This window comes from Epinephelus fuscoguttatus, linkage group LG3, assembly GCF_011397635.1.
Source record: "Epinephelus fuscoguttatus linkage group LG3, E.fuscoguttatus.final_Chr_v1".
Taxonomy (NCBI): Eukaryota; Metazoa; Chordata; class Actinopteri; order Perciformes; family Serranidae; genus Epinephelus; species Epinephelus fuscoguttatus.
Window position 1 is genome coordinate 4,600,340 of NC_064754.1, and position 24,305 is coordinate 4,624,644.

Here is a 24,305-nt window from a genome sequence, read left to right on the forward strand (position 1 = left end):
CACAGAGAGGACAACTCACTGTACAAATGCTCCTTTAGCCCTTAAACACACATTCATACACCCCGTGTGCAAGCTGAACATTTGAACACCTGCCAACATCTGCCCACCTATGAATCTGTTAACAATAGTTTCATTGTGGTTTAGTATGAATTGCTGTCTTTATCATATTGTTGCTCTTGTGCTCATCCAGCACAATGCATTTAATATACTGTATCCATCCCCTCCTTTGTGTTGATGCCATCAGCCTACTATAAAGTTTAAATGTGTTTGTTTGCATTTTCCTTTCGTTACAATATGTTCCCTGCAGTGTGTGTGGGTGTGTACAGGTGTGTTTGCATGCATTTGTGTGCTTTCATGTCTGATGGCTCTGTTGCGTGTGTGTTAATGTGGGTTTGTGTGCAGGCATTTGTCCTACTTTTTAAAGGGTGTGACTGTGAGCCCGTTTGTATTAATGTGAAAGAAGCACTGCATGTACATTAACAGTTGTGGATGCTTTAGTTGGCGCTAAGCAGGAGAAAAAAAAACTCCACATCCCTTTTTTGTGCCTATCTCTGCATGTATGTGTGAGTCTGTGATTGTGTGTTTGTGTGCATGTGTGTTTGTTTCCAGCTCTCACCAGGTTGGGTGCGTTATACTGAGGGCTTCCTGCTGCATCCATCTGCCTGAAACTAAAAAGCGCCGAGCTGTCACTGCACATTGCAGGTATGTAGTCACGATTAAACTACATGCAATGACACGGGTCAAGTACCCGAGTGTTGCGTGGACACGCTCTGTACAGAAAAAAGGGTGGTTGCCCGTTAGCTGGCATGCTAACTTAACTAGTTGTGTCTTGTGCAATTGGCGCTAGCTAGCTAGTAATCGAGCTAGGTTAGCATTGTATTGGAGCGTGGGGGCGAGCTCCGATAGCTTCTTTTATGTTATGCTAGGCACGTTGCCAGTTTCCATTTCATATCTAACAATTCGCCTTTGTGTGTTAGTCGGTGGCTGTGCCCAGTTTGCATGAGGATATGTGTACATTTCGTGCAGATTTCCGTGCGAGAGCCGAGCGGCTAATGTCAACAGCTAACGCTAGCTAACGTTAGCTTGTCACCGTTAACCTGGTCGCTTGTTGCTGGAGCTGACGTCGGCTGGTCAGTAACCTGTTTACTGGAACTGGAAGAAACATTTAATTTAATTAAGCCGGTGTTTAAATTGTTCGGCTTCTACTGCCTCACTCCCCGTGCGTCTGTTTAGCACAACAAACAGTCGAAATAATCTTTTGGTGTTGCGGTACCGGCCACCCGCTGAGCAGGAACAGCCAAATAAACTGACCCGAGGAGCTATTGAACTCGCGCACGGCACGTGCTGTCATTTGTCCAAAACAGGTGTTCCAGACGATGCACGCGACATAATTGACGGTCCATTAGCAGCTTTTTAGCAGTCACCTCTGTCACCTTCAGCCACAGCTGCATGACTTGACTAGAAAATGCTTCATAACAGTGCTCAAAATGTATGCAACTAGTAGTCGAGTAATATGCTGATTATTTATTAGATTAATTCTACAGCATTCAAAATGGTGGAAAATGTCCATCACAGTTTCCCAGTTGGTCTGACCAGCAGTCCAACATCCCAAACTGTTTAATTTAGAGTCTTTAAAAGCAAAGACAAGCAGCAAATCTTTATATTTTAGAAGCATGAGTTGGGGAATGTTTGCCACTTAAATGACACATATGATTAATCCTCTATCATCATATTGGGGATCACTTTTTCATGTTGATTGATTAATCATTTCAGCTTTTAATACAACAGCTTAGTGTTTAATCACCCTCTTTGTGACTCATTGTAACAGGGTTTGAAAAGAGACAGTGAAGCTGGTGGAAACAACCCCTTGACCCTCTCAGGACAACAAAGGCAGCTCCTCACACACTTGAACCACAGCAGAGCAGCAAGCTTTCATCAGACTCATGACTGTTTGAGGGGACGCGGACCCACCGTGGCCCATGCACTGTACCCGTTTCCCTCCCTGTCCTCCTTATTCCTCAAGCTGACGCAAAACCCCAGACACCTCCCCCCCCTCCCCCACCCCCATCCCCACTCCCACCCTGTCCCCAGCGACTCGCCACCTCCCAACATGGCGTCCGGCACAGAGACCGTGCACTACATCCACCTTCATAACTCCAGCCAGTCAGTGCTGGAAGCCCTGCGCACGCAGCGGCGCGAGGGCCTCTTCTGCGATGTGACAGTGCGGATACATGATGCTTCGCTACGTGCCCACGCCTGCGTCCTGGCAGCTGGCAGCCCCTTCTTCCAGGACAAGCTGCTGCTGGGTCACTCTGAAATCTCTGTGCCACCGCTGGTGCCCGCCGAAACCGTGAAGCAGCTTGTGGATTTCATGTACAGTGGCTCGCTGGTGGTGTTGCAGTCACAGGCCCTCTGCATCCTCACTGCTGCCAGCATCTTGCAGATCAAGACGGTCATTGACGAGTGCACCCAGATCATCTCTCAGAGGAAGGCAGCGGCAGGGGCGGCGAGTGCAGCTGCAGCAGCGGCGGCAGCGGCAGCAGCAGGAGGAGGGTTGCTTGGAGGAGTTCTCCCTAAACAAGAAGAACGTGGCGGGGGGAAAGGGAGAGAGAGTGGTGGCAGCGGAAGCTGTTCTGTTGGTGCAGGTGGGGGTGGAGGCTACGCAAACTTCTCCAACTTCATGGCAGAATGTGGGGCGAATAACATGGGAGGGGGATTGGGGGGTGCCAACGTTAGTGTCAGTGAGAGCGGCCAAGGCCCTATGGAGCAAGCTAACACAGTGAGTCTGATGGCACTGGGTGACATGGGCCCCGGCTCCATGTGCGGCGGCGACGGACTGGGCTCCGGGGCTGGCACAATCCTCATGAAGCAGAGCCCCAGCTGTACTCAGGATGTCAGGTACAAGCTCCGAGACCTGTTGGCGCAGACGGCCAACGGAGCCAGCACTAGTAGCACAGGGAACCTCTCAGCGGGCTGCAGCTCCGGTGTGGGCAGTGTGGACAGCATCGGCAGGGACAGCCTCCGCGGCAACACAACTGACCTCTCTGATGACCTGGTGGGGATGGACCGATACAGCGAGGAGGAGGACTTGGACGGGAGAGAGCGGGGAAGAGACGGAGACAGAGACAGGGGGGCGAGCCACAGCCGCAAGCAGAGGCAGCCGCTAAGACTCCAGGTAGGGGGATAAGGGGAAGGGTTGCCATGGTTACAGCTTTCAGGCATGCAGAGCTGCAACGGTTTGCTTTTCTTTCTTTTTCTGCTTTTCCCTCTTCTCACACTGCATTGGCGTATATCGCTGAGATGTTTCTGCACTTTGCACAATTGAAGAGAAGCTCTCGTCTTAACTTAAGCAGTAATTGCCTTGTTGATGTTCTATGGACTTCTGCATATTTACTGTAGGTCGTTAAACTTATTAGTACCTGCTTTAAGGGGCTGTAGCCGGGTCAATTTATCGTTGTTCTCATGGACTATCTGCTGCCTTTTAGCTCCTGCCACTGTAAAACATAATTTCTCTGCTACTCTAAATTGAAATGGATCTTTTTTTCTGTAGGTGCTGGGAGGAGAAGGAGTGGTGGTGAAAGATGAAGGGGTCCAGGACCCAGATGGGACCGTCTATGCCTTGGAGGACGGGAGACGAGACGGAGAACAAGAGGGCTCCCAGGAATCCATGGCAGGCTTTGGACAGGTGGGTTTGACACAGAGGTGAGCTGCAGCTGTGGGAGTCGACAAAGACGACCAACTGATAAAAGCAAAAATGATAAAATATAAAACAAAAGAGACGTAAGGCTCACTTTTATTGAACATTTAAATAATTAATTAATCACTGTGTGCATTAGGACAGCACTCAGAGCATAGAACATAATGCAGATTTTAAGCGTTTGATTTTAATCTAATACTTCTGGGAGGAAAAAAAAAACACTTTGCATCTGAGGAAACTTTTAGAAATATGTCTTTGTGTCAAATTTATTCTCAGCATTTCTGTCACAAGTCCTGAAATAAGTGGGGGGGGGGGGAAATATGGTGGAGCGGATTTATGCCGCAGCCTGCTGTACCCTGCAGACTACACAAGGAACATCTGCCACACAGTCAAAAGGATTCAGGTTTGCCTGTCAGTTTTCTCAAAAGTGCTGCAGAGTAAGTCAAGATCGGAAATGGAATAATCCACTCAATTTAGGAGGTTAAGGCGTTGTGTCTTTCATGCAAAGCAAAGCATGTGATCATTAATTTACCAAGCACTGCTTGAAATAATCTAATCTTCTGTCTGTGAGCAGTTTTCCAGTTCTGCTCTTCAGTTCGTATGACACGGTGACAAGCAGCTTCTTACTTGCATATCTCAGCACAGACTATTTAAAAACCAATTTATTGTAGAGCATTACATTTGCTCTTCACTGCTAGAAGTGTAGCAAAAAAAAAAACTATGCCACCAGTTGTGGCACATTGATTATTTTACTATTAATATTGTGCCTTTATATATTTATTCTATCTTTCCACTTCATAATTAGATTTTCTAAATTTCAGGGGTTTTTACGCACAACGCTTCAGTGAATATCTGCAATGTGACTCTAAGTAAACAGAAATTGTTTTATTCTAGAAAATGTTTTGAATTTATGACAGAAGTGTCTGTAGAGGTATGTTTTATATGATAAACTATACCATGTGTTAGTTGATATTTATCAAACCATGCCTTCATTATTCATTGTAATATAGTTGTCTCTTCTACGTGTGTTCAACCCCATCACCTATCTCTGTCTCGGCTATCTCATCTGGTAAAGGACATGCATGTGTGTGTAAGGTGCGATTACCTGCAGGATGCACTGCAGTTGAGATGTGATGAGATCAAATAGTGGTGTGGCTCACTCTGTGATTGGATCTCAGCTAGATGTAAATGGCAGTTGGATCACATTTTTAAGATAAAAACATGTTGAAAGGTAACTCCACCCCTTCTGCTATCTCAAGCTGTCTGTTAAGAATCGACATATAAGCCTCCTCCTCAGTGAGGAAAAATGAGTGGAACCGTAGACTGTGTATAAAGATGGACAACCCGTCTCCACTTACTCCCACTGTACAAAAATGATGCCAAAATATCCTGGATACGGCCGCTACCATCTTCTGCTGGTGATGTCGTTTAGAGCCAGAGGCTGCACAGTGGCAATCTCCACAGTGTTGAGTTCCTGCCAGTAGCCAGCAGCGCCACTGATGGCATTGACACAAACAGCTGTCAATCAAGATGCCAGACCCCCCTTTCTGTAACATCAAATAACGAGTTAAAACCAAACTTATCAGAAAAATTATCACTTTAACATTTATTAGTGTGTCAGTGGACTTGCTATGCCTACACTTTCTGGGTCACAAAAAATGGGCTGCACACAGATGTCTGCATAGGGTCCATGCAGACCCACGCGGACATGGGTGGATAACGACGTTTATGGATTCTCTCGCGGGCACAGAAACTTTGAATTCCACCCGCTAACATTGAGGGGGCGGGGCCTATACTGCAGCTAGGCCGTTTAGATGTTTTGTCTTTACTTTTGGGGAGCTGTCATGTCATCCATCTTTATTTTACAGTCCAGTCTACGAGTAGAAGCTGTATAGCTGTGTGGCTTTGGGAGTTCTCAAGGGTCCATTATGACGTGCATCATGAGAGCCAGGTGACTGACAGTGGTAGACGGGATGAAAGTAGCGCTAGCAAGCATCTCTGCTGATTCTGATTGCCTTTTTTCAGTCAAAGTAACGTTAGCTTAGTTAGCACGGCTGCCACCAAAGTAGCCCACAGGTGCTGTTGCCTGTCTCTGGCAGCCCCTTGGAGGATATGCTCTCTTGAGAATGCAAATGCTCAAATCAGTTGGGCTGGACTTAAATGTACTTTACCTTGCCAGCCCCCTAGTGCAAATTGCATGTAATGTCCGACTGACCTAATGAGTAATTAGAGCAGGTCATTGTTTGGGGAATTTGAGCTAGCTGGTGGTTGTGTTGATGACGTTTTTATCATGCGACTGACTTGAAGCTGGAAGAAAACAAACACCCAAGGGTGAAGAAGAAGAAGGGTCATTTACACGAAGATGCCAACAAAAGTTTCTCACTGGAGAGATGACAGATTCAAGGACCAAATTATGAACTGGCTTTGTGAACAAAACACTGCTCACACTGTGCTTTTTGCGTCATGTCCTGTGTCCTGCACACTTTGCCCAGGCAACAACCCTCCGCCTAAACCAAACAGAGAATTTCCAGTCGGTGAAAACACGTCTGACATTAGCAATCTGCAGTTGGGCGCTACACATGTTAACTGGCAACTACGGACAATGTTCAAACCCAATTGTCGTGACACTGACTACATTTACATACGCACTTATATTCCACTCTTATTCCGAATATTGTCATGTTCAGAATTTGATAAGCGTCATGTAAACAGCATATTCCGTTTCAGTATTCCGAATTAGGCCTTTTTTTCCCAAATAAAGCATTCTTCCAATTAAGACATGTGGGATATGCCATTATTACTGGTGTTTTAGGAGAATTCTTTGGACATATATATATAGTGCATTCAGATCATGCGTCTGATTTTTACCCCAGTTTGCGTCACACAGCCTCTTCCCTGTTTATGTCAGCTCTGTGCGTTGTCATGGATGCATTCTACACAACCTAACTAGCCAACACTTTGCAAAGCTGTGAGGTAGAGATGCACGCCCAAAAGAAAAGCCCCCATTTCTGGCCAGATGGAGTAACTTTCTTTTAAACATTATGAAAGACTTAGATATAAAAAGGTGTTTGGATATAAGCAAATATTGTAAGGCCGACCTTTCAAGAAGGTGGTTGAAGCAGTGAAAGAAGGAGGCTGTGTTCACATAGTCCGACAAGCCCGCCCCTGGTGGAAAACTCTGGAAAAATTCTATTTTGATGCAAAGACGTAAAGTGGCACAAGCAATAGCAGTTCCACTTCTCCATAGGTTGACGTGATGAATGACATGTTAGGACACGTTAATCAGATTATGCTCAGTTGCATGTAAATGTGCAATATTAATTTTCATTAGACATGTGAACAGCTTAGAAGGAATGCTTTATTTTTCAGAACAAGGCCAAAAATCGGAATATGTTGTGCATGTAAATGTGGTCATTGTGCGGAGTTCATACGAAAATACCGCTGTAATTTGCAGATTACTTAGCGAATGGTGCACGGCTCTGTTCTGCAGCTTCTGCTCATACGTGGGTTGCAAGTATGGTGTTTATTGGGTGGTGAAAAGAGAAAGAAGAGAAAGGCAGCTTGCATGTTGCATGTTGCAAATCAGGCAAAATTGAGATCAGAAGAGAAGCTTATCGCCAGGTCCCAGTACAAAGGTCCGTAATCAGATGTAATCATCTGCATAGCCTCTCCATGTCACATGTAACTGCAAGGTGGAAATGTTGCAAATTCATAAGCAGAAGTGCTTTAAAACAATATTTGATTTACAGCGTTGTATGTTGGTATGTAGGTATTTTGTCTGTTAACAAAAAAAGAGACATATAACTCCAGTTAATTTTGTGAGAGGCTAAAATATACTAAATTATGATGCATTATGCTGTTCAATTCATTCAAAAGTTCAATTCATTGGGATTTCCTGGTCTTTTACGTTAGATGAGCTCCACCCATACCGGTAAGTCTTCTCAGATCATCTCCCCATCCATACATCACACTGCACTTTTGATCACACTGCTGTTTTGACAGCAATGTAGTTCGACTGGTCAGACCGCACCGTGCGAGTTGATCTTTCCAACGTCTGCATGCGTGCATAGGATTGGGTTTTAAAAAAAAAAAAAGAAAGGTAGTAAATGCAAATAATGGGGGATGTGGTCTATAAATATTTGTACGTGAGAAGAGACACAGTAGAGTAATAATAATGTGTACATAGGGCTTTTGCTCATTTACGCACACCTCATTCACCAAAAGAGCACAGAGACAGGCAGGAACTGCACCTATGGATCAGGTAAGCGTTCAGCGTTCTGATTATAGATGAATGTATGGCATTGGAAGAACTGAACCGGAGTCTTAACAAAAGACGTGTCGTGTAAAAACATTAATTAAACATGAGGATAGTCTCTTTTTTTTCCCAGAAATTCTTGAACTGGAGCCAAAACCTAAATACCATCGAAACTAGTGTTGCCAGATTTGTCGACTGAGATGTGTGTGTCAGGATCTTTAAGTCTGTCTGTGTGTGTGTCTTTCAGGATTTCTACGATGAGCAGGGGGTGTTTTCGGAGAGTTTCTGGCCCCAGAGTGAGTCCCCCCAGACCATGGCTTTCAACCCCAGAGGAAGGGTCAACAAGCCTATGACTCCGCCTCCAACCACACAGTCCATCAACAACCAGGTCAGTGTGCTCCGTGACTCATACGCCATGATTACATTTAATATCTACTGTAATCACAAAAATGTTAGCACAAACTGGGTTAGGGGGATTTAGTGGCATCTAGTGGTGAGGATTGCTAATTGCAACAAGCTGATACTTCTCCCAGTTAGAATTTCGTCAGTGTTCATTGTTCAGGAGGTTTTTACTGGGAGCTGAAGAATCCAAAGACATCTCTTTCTCTCTAAAACAAACGGACCTCGGGATTTAAACCTGTGAAAATACTTAATAAAGCAGTTTCACAGTAAACACCAGTGTTTCTCTGACAGTGTTCAGTATGTTGCGATGGGCCGTTAGCCCAGCACCTGCTAGTGTGAGCGCACCAGTTTCTCTTATCTAGACGTTCAGGAGGTTTTTACTGGGTGCTGAATTATCTGCAGAGGTCTCCTCCTCTCTAAAACAAATGTGACCTGTGATTTCAACTTGTAAAAACATTGAATAAAGCAGTTTCAAGTCAAGTAGGGGCTGCAGACTAACAGCATGAATGGCCCTGTCTAGAGCCAGTGTTTGGTTTGTCCGTTGTGGGCTACTGTAGAGACATGGTGGTGCAACATGGCGATCTCCATAAATGAGGACCTGCTCCCTATGTAGATATAAAAGTCTAATTCTAAGGTGACAAAAAGACAGTGTTAAATATTTTCATGTGATTACACACATTTCATTTCTGACAACATATCTGCTAAATCCTACACGCTGGATCTTTTAAAGGTTGTCAGAGTGATAGGCACAGTCATAGTTACAGTGTATGTGTCACAGTTGGAAAACAAACATGCTTGACATTAACAGACACCAAAAATGTTTGCATTGCTGATAGTGCTGAAACTTAAAGGTTAGTTGTGAATCGAATTTAAAGTACACTCAACAATCAATGGGGCTCAGAAATGTTTAAAGTGAGAGTGATAAAACTAGTACTGCAACTACCAATCAATTTATTGTCAACTATGAAATGAATCGCCAACTTATGTGATAATCGATGATTCTGTTTGAGTGTTGTTTTTAAAAGAAAAGAAACGTCTAAAATCTCTGATTCCAGCTTCTTGAATGTGAATATTTTCTGGTTTCTTTACTCCTCTCTGACAGTAAACTGACTATCTTTGGGTTGTGGACAAAACAAAGACATTTGAGGAGGTCACTGTGGGCTTCGTGGAAGACGAATCAACATTTTTCGTAATTTTCTAACATTTTAGAGACCAAAAATTAATCGGCAGTGAAACTTACCGATAGTTTCAGCCCCTAGATCAAATATGGAGAATGCATATAGCACATCTTGAAGGTGCAGAGTTCATAAGATACATTAATTAGAGAAAAGATCACTTAGTTAATACAAATGTGATGAAAGAACTAACCAGCTGCTCATACAATTTGAGAGGTATTAAACGTCTTTCTCAGCAAAGAATTTGATTTAAAACTCAGAAGAAAAATGTCTTAAAAAATCACAAGAGTTGGAAGGTAAATTGCCGAATTTAAACAAGATTATGAATTGCTACTTTAAAAATATTGATAGATTTAAATCAACTAAGGCATTTTATTTCATAGCAAATAAACTGTGTACGCCAAACCAACAATAATTGGTTAAGGATTCAAATGCATTAATTGGGAATATTATCAAGGACACTTTTGAATCTATCTGTAAAGATGATTTCCCAGACTTCCTCTTTGGACACAGTAAAACTAAAACAACTTTCAGAGGTTAAAAAAGAACAGTTAAAATCATTACAAACAATTGGAACATTTGCACCAAAAAAAAATCTCCAGGCATCATGGATTTCTAAACCTTTTGGGGGCGGCAGTAGCTTAGTCCATGGGCGCTTGGCTTGGGAACTGGAGGGTCATTGGCTCATGTCCCATGTGCACCAAGTATGGAGCGTGGACTGGTAGCTGGAGGGATGCCAGTTTGCCTCCTGGGCACTGCTGAGGGGCCCCTGAGCAAGGCAGTGCTCGGGGCGCCTGTCCAAGGCCAAGGAAGCCCCCTCACTCTGACATCTCTCCATTTAATGCATGTATCTGTTATGTGACTGGTTTACTGTGTGGACTCGAGGCATTCACAGCATCTGTAAGACAAGAATGAAAGAATTTAACCAAGACCAAGACATCTACTGTATTTCTTGTGGTTTATTGCGATTCTGAGTTGATTGACAGAAAACAGAAATTTGCGCAATGCAGCAGTTAAATGAAGAGAAAACCCACACAAGTCAGAGCAGTGAAACAAAGATAACACAGAAAACCAAACAAAGGCTTCAGTTTAGTGTGATGGACTCTTTTTTTCCTTTTCCCCAGACCTTTGCCTTCACAGTTTGATTGACAGGTGTGTTGACTTTGAAAATGAAAATGCAAAGGAGGATTTGCATTTGAAGTTTTGACCCTGTGATAAAAGTATGTGTAAACAAAATAACTGCCATTAAATTGTCACTCTTGTTCTATACAATAATAATCAAAGCATTATACAGGCAAAGTGAATCAGAAATCATTTTTGTACAGTACATTTACAGTACAGGCCAAAAGTTTGGACACACCTTCTCATTCAATGCGTTTTCTTTATTTTCATGACTATTTACATTGTAGATTCTCACTGAAGGCATCAAAACTATGAATGAACACGTGGAGTTATGTACTTAACAAAAAACGGTGAAATAACTGAAAACATGTTTTATATTCTAGTTTCTTCAAAATAGCCACCCTTTGCTCTGATTACTGCTTTGCACACTCTTGGCATTCTCTCCATGAGCTTCAAGAGGTAGTCACCTGAAATGGTTTTCCAACAGTCTTGAAGGAGTTCCCAGAGGTGTTTAGCACTTATTGGCCCCTTTGCCTTCACTCTGCGGTCCAGCTCACCCCAAACCATCTCCATTGGGTTCAGGTCCGGTGACTGTGGAGGCCAGGTCATCTGCCGCAGCACTCCATCACTCTCCTTCTTGGTCAAATAGCCCTTACACAGCCTGGAGGTGTGTTTGGGGTCATTGTCCTGTTGAAAAATAAATGATGGTCCAACTAAACGCAAACCGGATGGGATGGCATGTCGCTGCAGGATGCTGTGGTAGCCATGCTGGTTCAGTGTGCCTTCAATTTTGAATAAATCCCCAACAGTGTCACCAGCAAAACACCCCCACACCATCACACCTCCTCCTCCATGCTTCACAGTGGGAACCAGGCATGTGGAATCCATCCGTCACCTTTTCTGCGTCTCACAAAGACACGGCGGTTGGAACCAAAGATCTCAAATTTGGACTCATCAGACCAAAGCACAGATTTCCACTGGTCTAATGTCCATTCCTTGTGTTTCTTGGCCCAAACAAATCTCTTCTGCTTGTTGCCTCTCCTTAGCAGTGGTTTCCTAGCAGCTATTTGACCATGAAGGCCTGATTCGCAGTCTCTCTTAACAGTTGTTCTAGAGATGGGTCTGCTGCTAGAACTCTGTGTGGCATTCATCTGGTCTCTGATCTGAGCTGCTGTTAACTTGCGATTTCTGAGGCTGGTGACTGGATGAACTTATCCTCAGAAGCAGAGGTGACTCTTGGTCTTCCTTTCCTGGGTCGGTCCTCATGTGTGCCAGTTTCGTTGTAGCGCTTGATGGTTTTTGCGACTCCACTTGGGGACACATTTAAAGTTTTTGCACTTTTCCGGACTGACTGACCTTCATTTCTTAAAGTAATGATGGCCACTGGTTTTTCTTTAGTTAGCTGATTGGTTCTTGCCATAATATGAATTTTAACAGTTGTCCAATAGGGCTGTCGGCTGTGTATTAACCTGACTTCTGCACAACACAACTGATGGTCCCAACCCCATTGATAAAGCAAGAAATTCCACTAATTAACCCTGATAAGGCACACCTGTGAAGTGGAAACCATTTCAGGTGACTACCTCTTGAAGCTCATGGAGAGAATGCCAAGAGTGTGCAAAGCAGTAATCAGAGCAAAGGGTGGCTATTTTGAAGAAACTAGAATATAAAACATGTTTTCAGTTATTTCACCTTTTTTGTTAAGTACATAACTCCACATGTGTTCATTCATAGTTTTGATGCCTTCAGTGAGAATCTACAATGTAAATAGTCATGAAAATAAAGAAAACGCATTGAATGAGAAGGTGTGTCCAAACTTTTGGCCTGTACTGTATATACATACATAATTTCTTTTATATATATATATTTAGGGTTGGGTACCGAAAGTCGGTGCTTATATGGAACCGATAGTTATACAACCGATGCCTACTGGACAGAAACAAAACGCACATTATGGTGCCTCCTTTCGGGGCTTTTGTTAAATGTTATGTCTCCCTCTATTGGACGTTACACGTAACAGAATCATTCATTCATTCATTCATTCATTCATTCGTTCATTTGTTGAGTGTATATTATTATCTGAAGGCACGCTAAGCACCGTTGGGCATCACTTCTGTTTACGTTCAGCAATGTTATCAAACACAACGGCGCTAGCTATTAATATTATTATTATTTGCAGATTAGGGCTACAACTAACTAACTGAAAAATGTCGGTCTGTCACTCCTAAACCCCAAAATTATGTCATCTAATGTCTTGTTTCATACTCATGCCAAAGGGCTTAAGTTCACTGTCACAGGAGAGTGTGTAAAGCTGTCAATATCTGAACATAAGAAGCTGCAATAATTTGAACTTGTGTTTATTTGAATTCACTATTTTGGGGTACTTTTATAGTACTTTTCTATGAAAAACTATGACTCAAACCGACTAGTCGACTACTAAAATAGTCACTGATTATTTTAATAGTCGATTAGTCATCGATAAGTCGACTAATCATTGCAACCCTATTGCAGATTATATCCTCAGACAGTGTGCATACCTATATTTAAAAATGTAAACTGGTCTTTAAATCAGAATTAAAATTATGGCTAAATTAGTGTGGATATGGAATTAAAACATAATGTGCAGATTAGAATTTTTTATTGAATGTTTTGAATACTGAATATTAATTTTAAAATTAACAATAAAAAAAACAATGAACAAAACAGAACAGCACAAAGGAGAACATGCAAATTATAAAGAAAAAATTAAAACAGGAATTAAATGTATGCAGTTCAGATTTCACCTGGCGCTAACGGTGAACGTTGCTTTTGTCCTCAGCTTCTCTTCCAGTACCCAGTGAGCCAGTCGCAGCCAGCTCCGTTCTATGTGGGCGGGCCCATGGGTGGGATCGACAGCATGGCGGGGACGGAGCCCAGTCAGCAGCCCCCGCCTCCTGCACCGATGACCCCAGCTCCGCCTCCCTCTGCCTCCTCCTGCTCTGCAGGCCCCTCCCCTTCCTCCCAGGGATCTGAGACCTCGTTCGACTGCACGCACTGTGGCAAATCTTTACGTTCCAGGAAGAACTACAGCAAGCACATGTTCATCCACTCCGGTAAGACACGCCTCCTTCTCCTCCACCTTGTTATTTCTTATTTTCTGGTTTTCCAATTCCCCATACATTCATTTATTTGTGCCACCATTAAAACTGCCGCCAGATTTCCATTTTCTATTTTTGAAGCTGGACCGTTCATCAGGAGTGTGTTGGAATATATACTGTATACCATTGCTTCGCACCATCAGCAGAACGTCAGGTGCAGTGAAAGTGAAACTTAAAAGTTCATTGTGCAGCTGCTGCTCTCATCCATCAGCCTGATCTGATCAGCTCTGATTACATCGACTGATCAGTTATCCTCCCCACAACTCATAACTCCATAAACTGCTGCTGAGGTGAAAAGAGTTCCACCTTTGCTGCACTCAAAACCTCTGAATTTAGAGAGGGGACACAGACTGATACACAAGGACACGGTGACGGCTGATTGCTGTCACGGGTTGAAGCCAGATATTTTTCTCAGGAGTCGGTGGAGACCAAAAACAGAGCTAAAAGAAGAGTGAATATGAGACTAACATTAAGGTGGACTCCACATGAGTAATTCACTGCTCTCATGTCTCATTGCTCATGTCTGCTGGATACAGAAATACATAGGCAACTGTTAGCTGGTACCATGTTAGCCACAACAATTTATTAATGCAATAATCTTTCAAGTCTGTGTGTCTGCCAGTTTTTCCGCCCCCAAGTGGCCAAAAAAACCCCTCTTAATGCAGCTTTGATTCTCACATCATGTGTCCGCTACTTTGAACCGTAGCCTCTGAACAGGTGGACACACACACATCTCAGGATGCTGTTTAGCTTGTTGTGCCAGTCATAATTGATAATATGGAGGATCCTCTCTGAGTACATATTCCTAAAAAATCAGGAAAACCTATAATGAAACGTTTTATCTTTTTTTACTTTCTGATTTGACTTTTTATTTTGAGGAGTGCCTCCTCTGTCTTACAGAGCTGCTAACCCTTTGACTAAATGTATCTGAAGACTTTCAGTGTCCTGTGATAAAATGCTCTATTAGAGTAGGTCTTTCATACTGTTAACAAAGTGGGGGGAAACTCCTGACAACTTGTATATATTTTAGACAAAAATAAAATTGCCTAATTATTGCCAGCATCAGTCAAAAGTTTTGGATTTCAAAAGCACATATATCAGTTGCGTTCTACTCTGCTCTTTGGCAATATGGCTGTAATTTATGACATGTGCACAAAATCAGATATAGAATAGTCAAATTGTTAATAAATGTGAAGAAATGTGTTCCATTGATAAACATTACATAAGACAAAACTCGTCACATGTATAAAACAAGAACCTAAAAAACAGATTAAGTCAGTTTTCAGGTACAGGTTTGTTGGAAGCATCAATAATAATTGATCTAATTTAAGTAATTTCCACTATATATTAACAAAAGAGTAACAGAAAATGACTCAGATGTACTGACACAGCTGCTTGTGTGTGTCTTTGTGTATACTGCATGTCTGTGTGTGCATACCTGTCTCTCCAGGTCAGAAACCTCATCAGTGCTCCATCTGCTGGCGCTCCTTCTCCCTGCGCGACTACCTCCTCAAACACATGGTGGTGCACACTGGCGTCAGGGCCTTCCAGTGCTCCATGTGCGGCAAGCGCTTCACCCAGAAAAGCTCCCTCAATGTGCACATGCGCACCCACCGTGCCGAGCGCACCTTCCAGTGCAACGTGTGCCACCGGGCCTTCACCCACCGCACCTTGCTGGAGCGCCACGCCCTGCAGCACGCCCACCACGCCCCCCAGGGCCAAGGCCAGGGGCGTGGAGCCGACATGACCTCACCTACCAAGCACAGTCCTCCGGCTCTGGGAGGGCCCTCAGGTATGGCTGGCGCGGCTGGCATGGTTGGCAGCATGGCCAACATGCCCAGCCACGGAGCTTCCTCCACCTAGAGAGAGTGAGGGGGAGATACGGGGAAGAGGGGAAGGTCAGTGAACCCATTCCTTAAAACGAAACTTATTTGGTCCTAACAGCCTTGTTGATCTTTTGTTCTGGTGGGGACAGCGCTTTGCAGGTTCCCATTGTTTTAGCTTAGCGACACCTTCAATCAGGGTTCCTACACACGGCTGGAAAGGCTCTTTGAAGTTTGAGAGACATGTAAATTTAAAAAGTGGTTTTGGAATTGCACAAAAATCCTGGAAAAGTTTGTAAAAATCGTTGTTCCCTCCCTAGAAGCCCGTCTTGAATAGTTGTAGTCTTACTGTCATTTCCTGTGTTGTGATACTTGTTGCTGTGATGACTAATCATAAGCTATAGAGCGACATCGCTAACAATCACACGCCTTGTTGAACAGCCATTCAGACTCCAGCCAAAAATGTATTTTTTCGGTGGAAACAAGTTTTGACTTTTGAAATAGAGGATGTGTAGGAACCCTGTTTCAAAGACACCAGAGAGTCACCAAAGAGGTTAGGAATACAGAGCGGGTTTGGGAGTGGGTGAGGGCGTGGGGAGTCGTGGGGTTTATAGGTGGAGGTGAGGGTGGGGTGGGGATTGGGGTTACAAGGAGATGCAAGTTAGGGGAAATAAGGGGAAGGCAGGGTTGGTGGGAAGGGAGGGTTGCAGGATTTTATTCACCCTCAATTCGGTTAATTCAGGTTGAAAATAGGAGCTCACTCGGTTCAGTTTCACATCTTTAAGTACATAAAATCAAACGTAAACATAATTCAGTTTGTTTACAACCCGGTCTGCTTATTGAAGCACTGTTTATTCTGAGATCTCAGCAAAGTGGCTGTGTAAAATAACCGATTGATTTCCAAAACTATGACAAACAAGAGCCAGTCTGTAACGAAGAACTGGATTTCCTTTAAAAGTGAAGAGATATTTAATGTATCTGTAAGTGAGAGCTTAAATGATGGCAGCTTGTTACGTGGGCCATCTTTTATTATCTTCCTTCTGGTGCTTTGTAAGTGTATTGGCTGATTTCTGGATTTAAACATTATGGCCTCATTATGTAACAAGTGAAGCCTTCCAAATATTAAAGAAGAAAATTTTACAAACACCTTTGGAAGGTGATAAATTTAGTTAACATGGTCAGTGTGTTCAACTTTAAATGAATTATTTCAGTAGCGCTATAGAGCACTCAAATATAGACCATCAAATTTTTGTTTTGGGTCTTTGTTTTGAGTAGTTTTTATATTATGGTATGTTTTGTTGAATTGAAAATTAGACTTGAAGCGAATACATACAAGGTCAATACTAGAAGGGCACTCTAAGAGCGCTTACCTCCACCCTGCCTGGCAATGTAAATGAAAGTAGGGCTGTACCCAAATATTAGGATATTTGAATATTCATTTTTGTGGGTAGGTATTCGTTATGAAAATTTGGTATTCGATTTTTTTTTTTATTTTTTTATTTTTAATTTTACATATTTTTACACATTTTTTGGTGCTAAATGTAGTCTTTTTGTTGTTGGTAAATGTAGGTTATCAGTAAAAATCAAAACTTTTAAATTGCGTTGTTAAAAATGTGAAAATATAGTATGCCAACTGAGCTTGTGCGCACGGCACGCTTGAGCACATCCGTCTGAGGCTGTGGATCAATGCCAAGTTTTACCACTTCATCACTATTCCCTCTAACTTGTAGCTGTTTTTTCGTTATCTTTTGAATTTAATATGAATTATGGAACCGTTTTTGTCACCGTCAACAAGTTTCTTTTGGAGTGCGTGACACAAGTGTGTTTTGAAAATGGCCGTGGACTGTCACCTGCTCAACGCATCAGTACCTTCGGATGCCATGACAGTAATAGCCAATAATGTCAAAATATCATTTACAGACCGATTTAACAGACGATCACTGCTGCCCGACCCGCAGGTCCATTTGCGGGTCCCGCGGGTTACGGGTCGACCCGCGCATCACTACTCAGCTCAGTCTATAAGGCTGTACACACAACAGTAAGGCTATAGACATTATATTCTATTCAGGCCGGCAGAACCAGCAGCACATCGGCTCTACAGTGCACGGCACTGCTGATTAACCATTTTATTGCAGCACAGAGTGTCTGCCAGCAACCAATTACTTGCAGAGGCTTCCTACAACTTGTTTCAACGGTTCTGATTTAATCAGAAGACAAATTAAACAGGATGACTAGCCAATGTGAAAATCAAAAGAAAGCATAGAATAATGTACTGAAGGAGACTGTTGTGCCATCACATTTTTTTGTGGTTTGAGAGCAAAGATCCGGTCGCTGCTGTGCAAAACTCCACAATATAATTAGGTCAGAAAACCCCCCCCGCCGTGAATGAATATTCGTTATAAATTCTGCCGAAGGTCCGAATGTTAAAACATGGTATTCAGGACAGCCCTAAATGAAAGTGAAAAAAAAAATGTGTGTATCCACCCCATTATTCAGATCCACCCCAAAATTTCATTGGTTCTTTCTTGCCCCACACTTATACCCATGTAGCTGGTGGAATATTAGGCATAAGGCACACCTGTAGTCACGTGTGTTCCCTGTCACATTATTATGCTTGTCCTGACTTTCTGTCATATATGTAATGTTACAATATGTGCAGAGATCGTACTATAGGGCTGCTACGAAGTCCCTTCTTTATGCCTTCTTTGCATTTTTACACAGAACTATACAGCGGCGCATCATGCTGCTCCAGAGTGTGTGATTTTAGACAGCATGCTGGCATTGCAGAAGCAAAAGAGGCGAGACAGGCCTGACATTTAACACAACGGCGTCAGCCTCTAGTGTGATATATAACATACGCATCAAAAGTGTTTTATAAACAATAATACTGGTATTAACATGGCAATAACAATCATTTACCATCCCTGTTATATGGCGGCTGATCTAATCCTCTGCTCGGAGGGTAAGGAGCTCCTGGACCTCATCGTTTTCCCAATTTGAGGCATTTTCAGCTGCTGTTCTTATTTTTGAGTTAGCTGCTAACTGCCATCAGCTACTTTTTAAATCTCCCGCAGTGGTTTGCACATATAACACGTCGCAAAACGTCACACCAGTGCCACCCATGATCCTGTCCTGTTGGCTGTCCCTTTTATACATACCTCATTTTGGCGCTGTTACTACCTCTGATGCTGCCTTAAGGCGAGACAACTCTGTCCCTCCAATCTGCGATTGTACCTTTTATAAAGAACAGTGAGGCAGCATTATGACGTGAAATTCCCACCTCAACGAGGCAGTGTAAAAGGGGATGTTCATGTTAAACGTGGCCAAAAGTTCCAAATAATGAGGTAAATGTTTGAAGAAGTAATCCCTGTGAGTAAAAACCTCAGACCTCAAACCGTTCAGAATGCTATCAACATTTTTTCCAACTTTTGGGACAAGCTGACATCAGCTTGTGACAGATTTCTTTATATGGTCATCTACTCCAGTCACGCTACTGCAGGTATTTACAGTACATACACTGCTACATGTAGGTACAAGCTAACATCAGGCAAACATGTCATCTTGGTTTCTGACGTCGATTTCAGATCACATCGCCGTTGGAACATGACTGGTTGTGCTCAGAAGCTGCTGTTGGTGAATTTTTATGGTAGAAAGTCTCGCTATACTCTGTTAACAATGATGGTGCAGAGACGCAGAGATTTGGAAGACTTGGTAACGTTGACAAAGCAGAGCAGACTGGGCTTTTTTCCCAGGTGGACTTAAAGAGACAGGTGCTAAAACGGAGACAAAGGATGAATACAGGTGTTCTCACACAGACAGTATGACAGGTTTTTTTAAAGGTAAACTATGCAGGATTGTTGGTTAGATTTTTTCCACACACTTGCCAGCGAAAATGACAATAAAAGCCAAACCCAGACTAACTCTGTTTGGCATTAAGCCTCGCTATATTCATGGTTTTTTTTGGCGCTGTATCTCTTGGACGCCTGCTGCTTATGGTCTGGCACCTGATCACTGCGTTTTTATAAAGCCTGTCTCACCTAAGGTACTGTGGGGTACACACATAAATGTCCCAGACACAGACAATGAGAAGCAAATAGGAAAATCCAGGCAGAAGCAGATTCTGTGCAGACAAATACACCGCCACTCACTCAGTGCGTTTACATGACAGTAGAGAAAATCAATTTATTGCGTTAGTCCGACTAAAACCGGACTTTTAATATACATGTAAACATGTTAGTCTGACTGAAATCGTACTAAAACGAATTTCTCAAAGTCACACAAACACACCCAGATAATGCAATTGGGAGTTGAATAACTGCATGCATACAGTCAATCAGACCCAAACTGGCCGAGGCGTTTCGCACGTGCTCCACAGTGTCCGCCCCAGGCTTTGACCTGGAAGTCGAATAGCGTTAAATGCATAACAGAAGAAGAAGACGGTAACAACATGGCGAAATCTGCATCCAGAGCTGTGATAATTTGGATGGATGAGGAGACACAGTTCATGCTGTGTCAGCTGAAAGAGTTAAATATTTGAAAATACATGGATGGGAGGAAGAGGGGAGATTGTTTGGTCTGTGATGTAATAGATCAACTGGAAAAAGGACCAATATTAACAAGCTGAAAGGGGGCATATCGCCATCTATCATAGCAGAGTCATCCCCTCCTGTGCGTGTATACTGGGACAAGGACAGTAGTGCAATTAAATGGCCTAGTGGAGCTGTAACTGTGCATGCTAATGTACTGACTGAGCCAGAAGTGATGATTGAGAGGGATTTCTATGTGATTATTGTGTGAGTCTATGCATTGTTTTTTGGGAAAATCCTGCATAGTATATCTTAAACATTGAAGTGAGTAAACATGTTCAAGTAGAAACCAAAAATATAAATACGAACCTGAGAATGAGCATAATATGTCCCCTTTAAAGTAAACAAGGAAAATTTGCCCTTTAAAAGCTCCTAAGCCTTGTTGTTTTCTAAGTTTTCCCATTTTTTTAATATCAAAGAAAAAAGCACTTCCTGAATTAACTGAATTGAAATTGAATGGAGCCTGGCGCTATTCACGAGCAAACCAGGGTGACAAAGAGGGTTGTTGATGAATGATTCGATAAAGAAGGAAAGTAGTCCGAGCAGAGTGAGACTGCAGCAGGGAGGGGAGGGAAGGTGGGAGGGAGGGAGGAGGAGGAGGAGGAGGAGGAGGAGGCGTGATGCACAGCAGTGTGAATGAAATTCACCATCATCCATCAGACAGCTTTGTAACATTTTCCACAGGCGCCACTGGTCGGCCCCAGGATCATATACCTCGAACCAGGATGAGCCCCCGGCGGCTCGGAGGGACACTATTTTCTCATTTGAAATGTTTGGGAAACATTTCAGCATGTTTTACACTCACACACACACACACCTACAATTACCTCGGTGGTCCAAAGACAGGCATTATGCTTCACATCTATTAAGCTACATCAGACGAAGAAACAGTGAAAACTAAAGCTACCATAGATCCGTTTACGTTTTGGAAACTTACGAAAGTACTTCAATGTAAAATTCCTGTACATCGCTATGACGCTCAGTTTGTTATTTGTTGCTCATGTGATTCTTTGATGCAGAAATAAGGCAGAACATTTAAAAAAAGCAAAAAAAAAAACAAAACAAAAAAAAAAACTTTTAAAGTGAAAGAGCCATTCAGAGGAAGTTAAACGTTGAATAATAACTATGACAAATCAATGATTTTTATCAGGATTTTTATTGAGTGTTTGGTTGTGTTTGTCTTTTGGGGCTCTGGTTAATAATAAATGGGAAGTGTTTGTTGCTTAAAAAAAACAACTTTAAAGCTTTTCTCGCAGCACTATAAAAAAAACTTTTTAACGTTTTAGTAAAACTAAATTAATCATGAAAATGTACAATCACCCCGACAAGTTTTGACAAAGTCAGACTCGTGATAATGTTAATTATCACATTAATATTTATTACAATTTGATCTCTATGCACAATTAAGTTTGCACATCATATGACTTAGACCTAGATGTTGTTGTCCCCTAAAATATTTGGCCTAAGATTCTTTTTGTTTCCCTTTTTTCTTTTACACCTAAAAGGTGATCTTAAAATGTGTCCCTGCTTTATTCTCATTTTCCTTAATGTTTGTAAGTCGAAGCATTATATGATATTCAGTAGTTTACTTAAGCTTTGTAAGAGCCTTTTAATTGACATGATTTCATAAGTGAACCTCCCTAACAAGTGAGACATTTTTGAGCTTGTGAACTTTGCGAGGGATGAGATAATTTGACTAAAATATCAGCTAAATCAAGACTTTTTTTTTTTTTTTTTCCATTTAAGAGAGTGAGTCCAGCAAAGACGTAGATTCAGATACTTTGTGTCTGGACTTCACTATAAATATTGACATTAAATGTCCCATTTAAATGTGGAAAAACTGCTTATTTACACGGAGCGGGCCTGCCAGCGTGTGTTCATTGGCCTCTGAACATTGCAAAATAATTTGCAGACTCAGTAGTTTGTTTCGCCAGCGTTGTGGATGAAAATAGGTTTTAAAAAAGAGTTTAAGAGAAGCTGGACTGAAACTCCTCCAACTCACTGTTGGTCATAAGCTATCTATTAAATTTAACGCCAAACCTTTGGTGCTTTTTTTCTTTTGGAAATATTTACCTCATTTGCCAGTTGCCAACACCATGCTGTGGTCTGGGTTTGGTAAATAAGCAGTGTTGAGCTGTTTCAGAGGTTTGATCTATCCTCAGCAGTGGAAGTGGTTTTGGTGCATATTGTCTGAGGCGGACCCTTGTACAGTACTGTAATATGTGTGCTTTGAAGCCATGTCAGCGCATTGTAACGTACTGTGTTATGCCTTTTTTTTTTTCTTTTTTGTTCTCTGCTTTTTTGTTTTATCGGGAGGGAAGTTGATAATTGTTTTTCTACATTAATATTTCTTTAACAGAGATTAAATATGTCAGAAGAAGAAACAGTCATTTTATAAAAAAAGAAATCACTTGTCATCGTAAAACCACATCTTTTATGTATAAAAAGACTAAAGGCATGATTTTAACTTTTTCTGAGAACTTAGATGTCGTACTCAATAAATTAATTGAATTTTAAAAATGAGTGATTTCAAGGATTTCTTTCTCCAAATAAAAAGTCTTCTATGGCTCCAGGCCAGCTGCTCGTCATTGAGGTGATTTTTATTCATTCAGTCAAATATAAAGTGTGTGTGTGTGTGTGTGTGTGTGTGTGTGTGTGTGTGTGTGTGTGTGCACTCCTGTCACTAGGTCTGAATATCCAGGTTGTCTGCAGGTCCTTAAAATGTCTTAAAGTCAATGTTATAAATATTAGGCCTTAAAAATCATTAAATTGCCCTAAATTAGAATCTATGAGGTCTTAATTGCCTCAAACATTTTACTTTATTTCATTTATCCAACATTTATTTTTGTCATAATGAGTCAAGCTCCTCTGTGTGAAAGTCCACATTTCTGATGTTACAAACCTTTAAACCTGCTACTGAACATAATACTGTCTTTTTACTATACTTGCACTCACCTGTTGGCAAATTGTACACTGACTTAACTCACTGTAATAACCATATTCCCACATAAAACCTTCCCTTTGCACGGGATCACATACATACTCACTGTTATACTGACCTGTATGTATCAATAAGAAAAAGAAGATTTGTTCAAACATCTGTTTTAAAGTTGGTTGAAAATTATCCTGAAATAGTCCTAAAAAGCGTTATACCTGTAGCCATCCTGATATCAAACTTCAGGTCAATACTTTACCTCAAATGATCAGCTGTCACATCCTGCAAGCTTGCACCTAAAGTTTAATCAGGTTCTTCGTCTTTTTTATTCATTATTTGATCAGGTTTTGTCAGATTTAAGTCAAAATGTTATTTATTTTGTGCTAATAAAGGAGTGTTTAAGTAAAAGTTTCTATACCACATTGTAAAGACACATCATTACAAGTAGAGGTCTGTATTGAAAATTAGCTTTTGATGCATTAACAGTAAAATGTGCTGACAAGTAGTCATCATGCAGAAGAATGGCCCTGTCTGTGAAATTATTATCACTTATGCATTGTGTGTAAGCAGATGCCACAATTAATTATTAACTATATATGCAGTTAGGTGGATTAATCAGTGACAATGTTTTAAAAGCTGCTCCTATTTTGTAAGTAAAACATTCAACTAACTAGTGACTGTAGATGTCAGATAATTGCTGTGAAGTAAAAAGTACAAAATTTGCCTCAGAAAAAAGGTATAAGTACTAAGTAGCATTAAAAGTGCCCAAGTAAAGTACAAGTACCTAAAAATTGTACTTAAAATACCAGACTTGGTTCACAGGTGGTGATAAATGTACATATTAGAAGTTTCTTAAAACTCTCTGATGTCACAGTTTTTGTTAAAAGCTTATTCTCATATTTTTATGAATTACTCATTAAGACCCGCAGTTATTTTACAATATTTTGGTGGGTTATTATCTTGTTTTTTTTAATAAGGTTTGAGCACAAAAATCTTTTGTGTATTTTTAAAGAGATAGTTCAGATTTTTTGCAGTGGGGTTGTATGAGGCTACTATCCACAGACCGTATATTACGAACTCTACATGTCAGTTGGCACACACCCAGTTTGGAGAAGCAGGCTGGAGTCCGACATGGAAGCTAAGCAATGTGCTGCCATGGAGGGGTCAGCACCA

General features: G+C 41.8%; 1 protein-coding gene across 1 annotated transcript; it reads left to right on the forward strand.

Annotated features, from left to right (window-relative positions):
- Positions 1–458: 458 nt before the first annotated feature.
- On the forward strand, positions 459–22,717 carry zbtb45 (zinc finger and BTB domain containing 45). Its single transcript, XM_049571006.1, has 6 exons — positions 459–702; positions 1,829–3,175; positions 3,551–3,685; positions 8,200–8,340; positions 13,470–13,743; positions 15,239–22,717. The coding sequence occupies exons 2-6, from the start codon at positions 2,111–2,113 to the stop codon at positions 15,649–15,651; spliced, it is 2,028 nt and encodes a 675-aa protein (XP_049426963.1). The 5' UTR covers positions 459–702; positions 1,829–2,110; the 3' UTR covers positions 15,652–22,717.
- Positions 22,718–24,305: the final 1,588 nt, after the last annotated feature.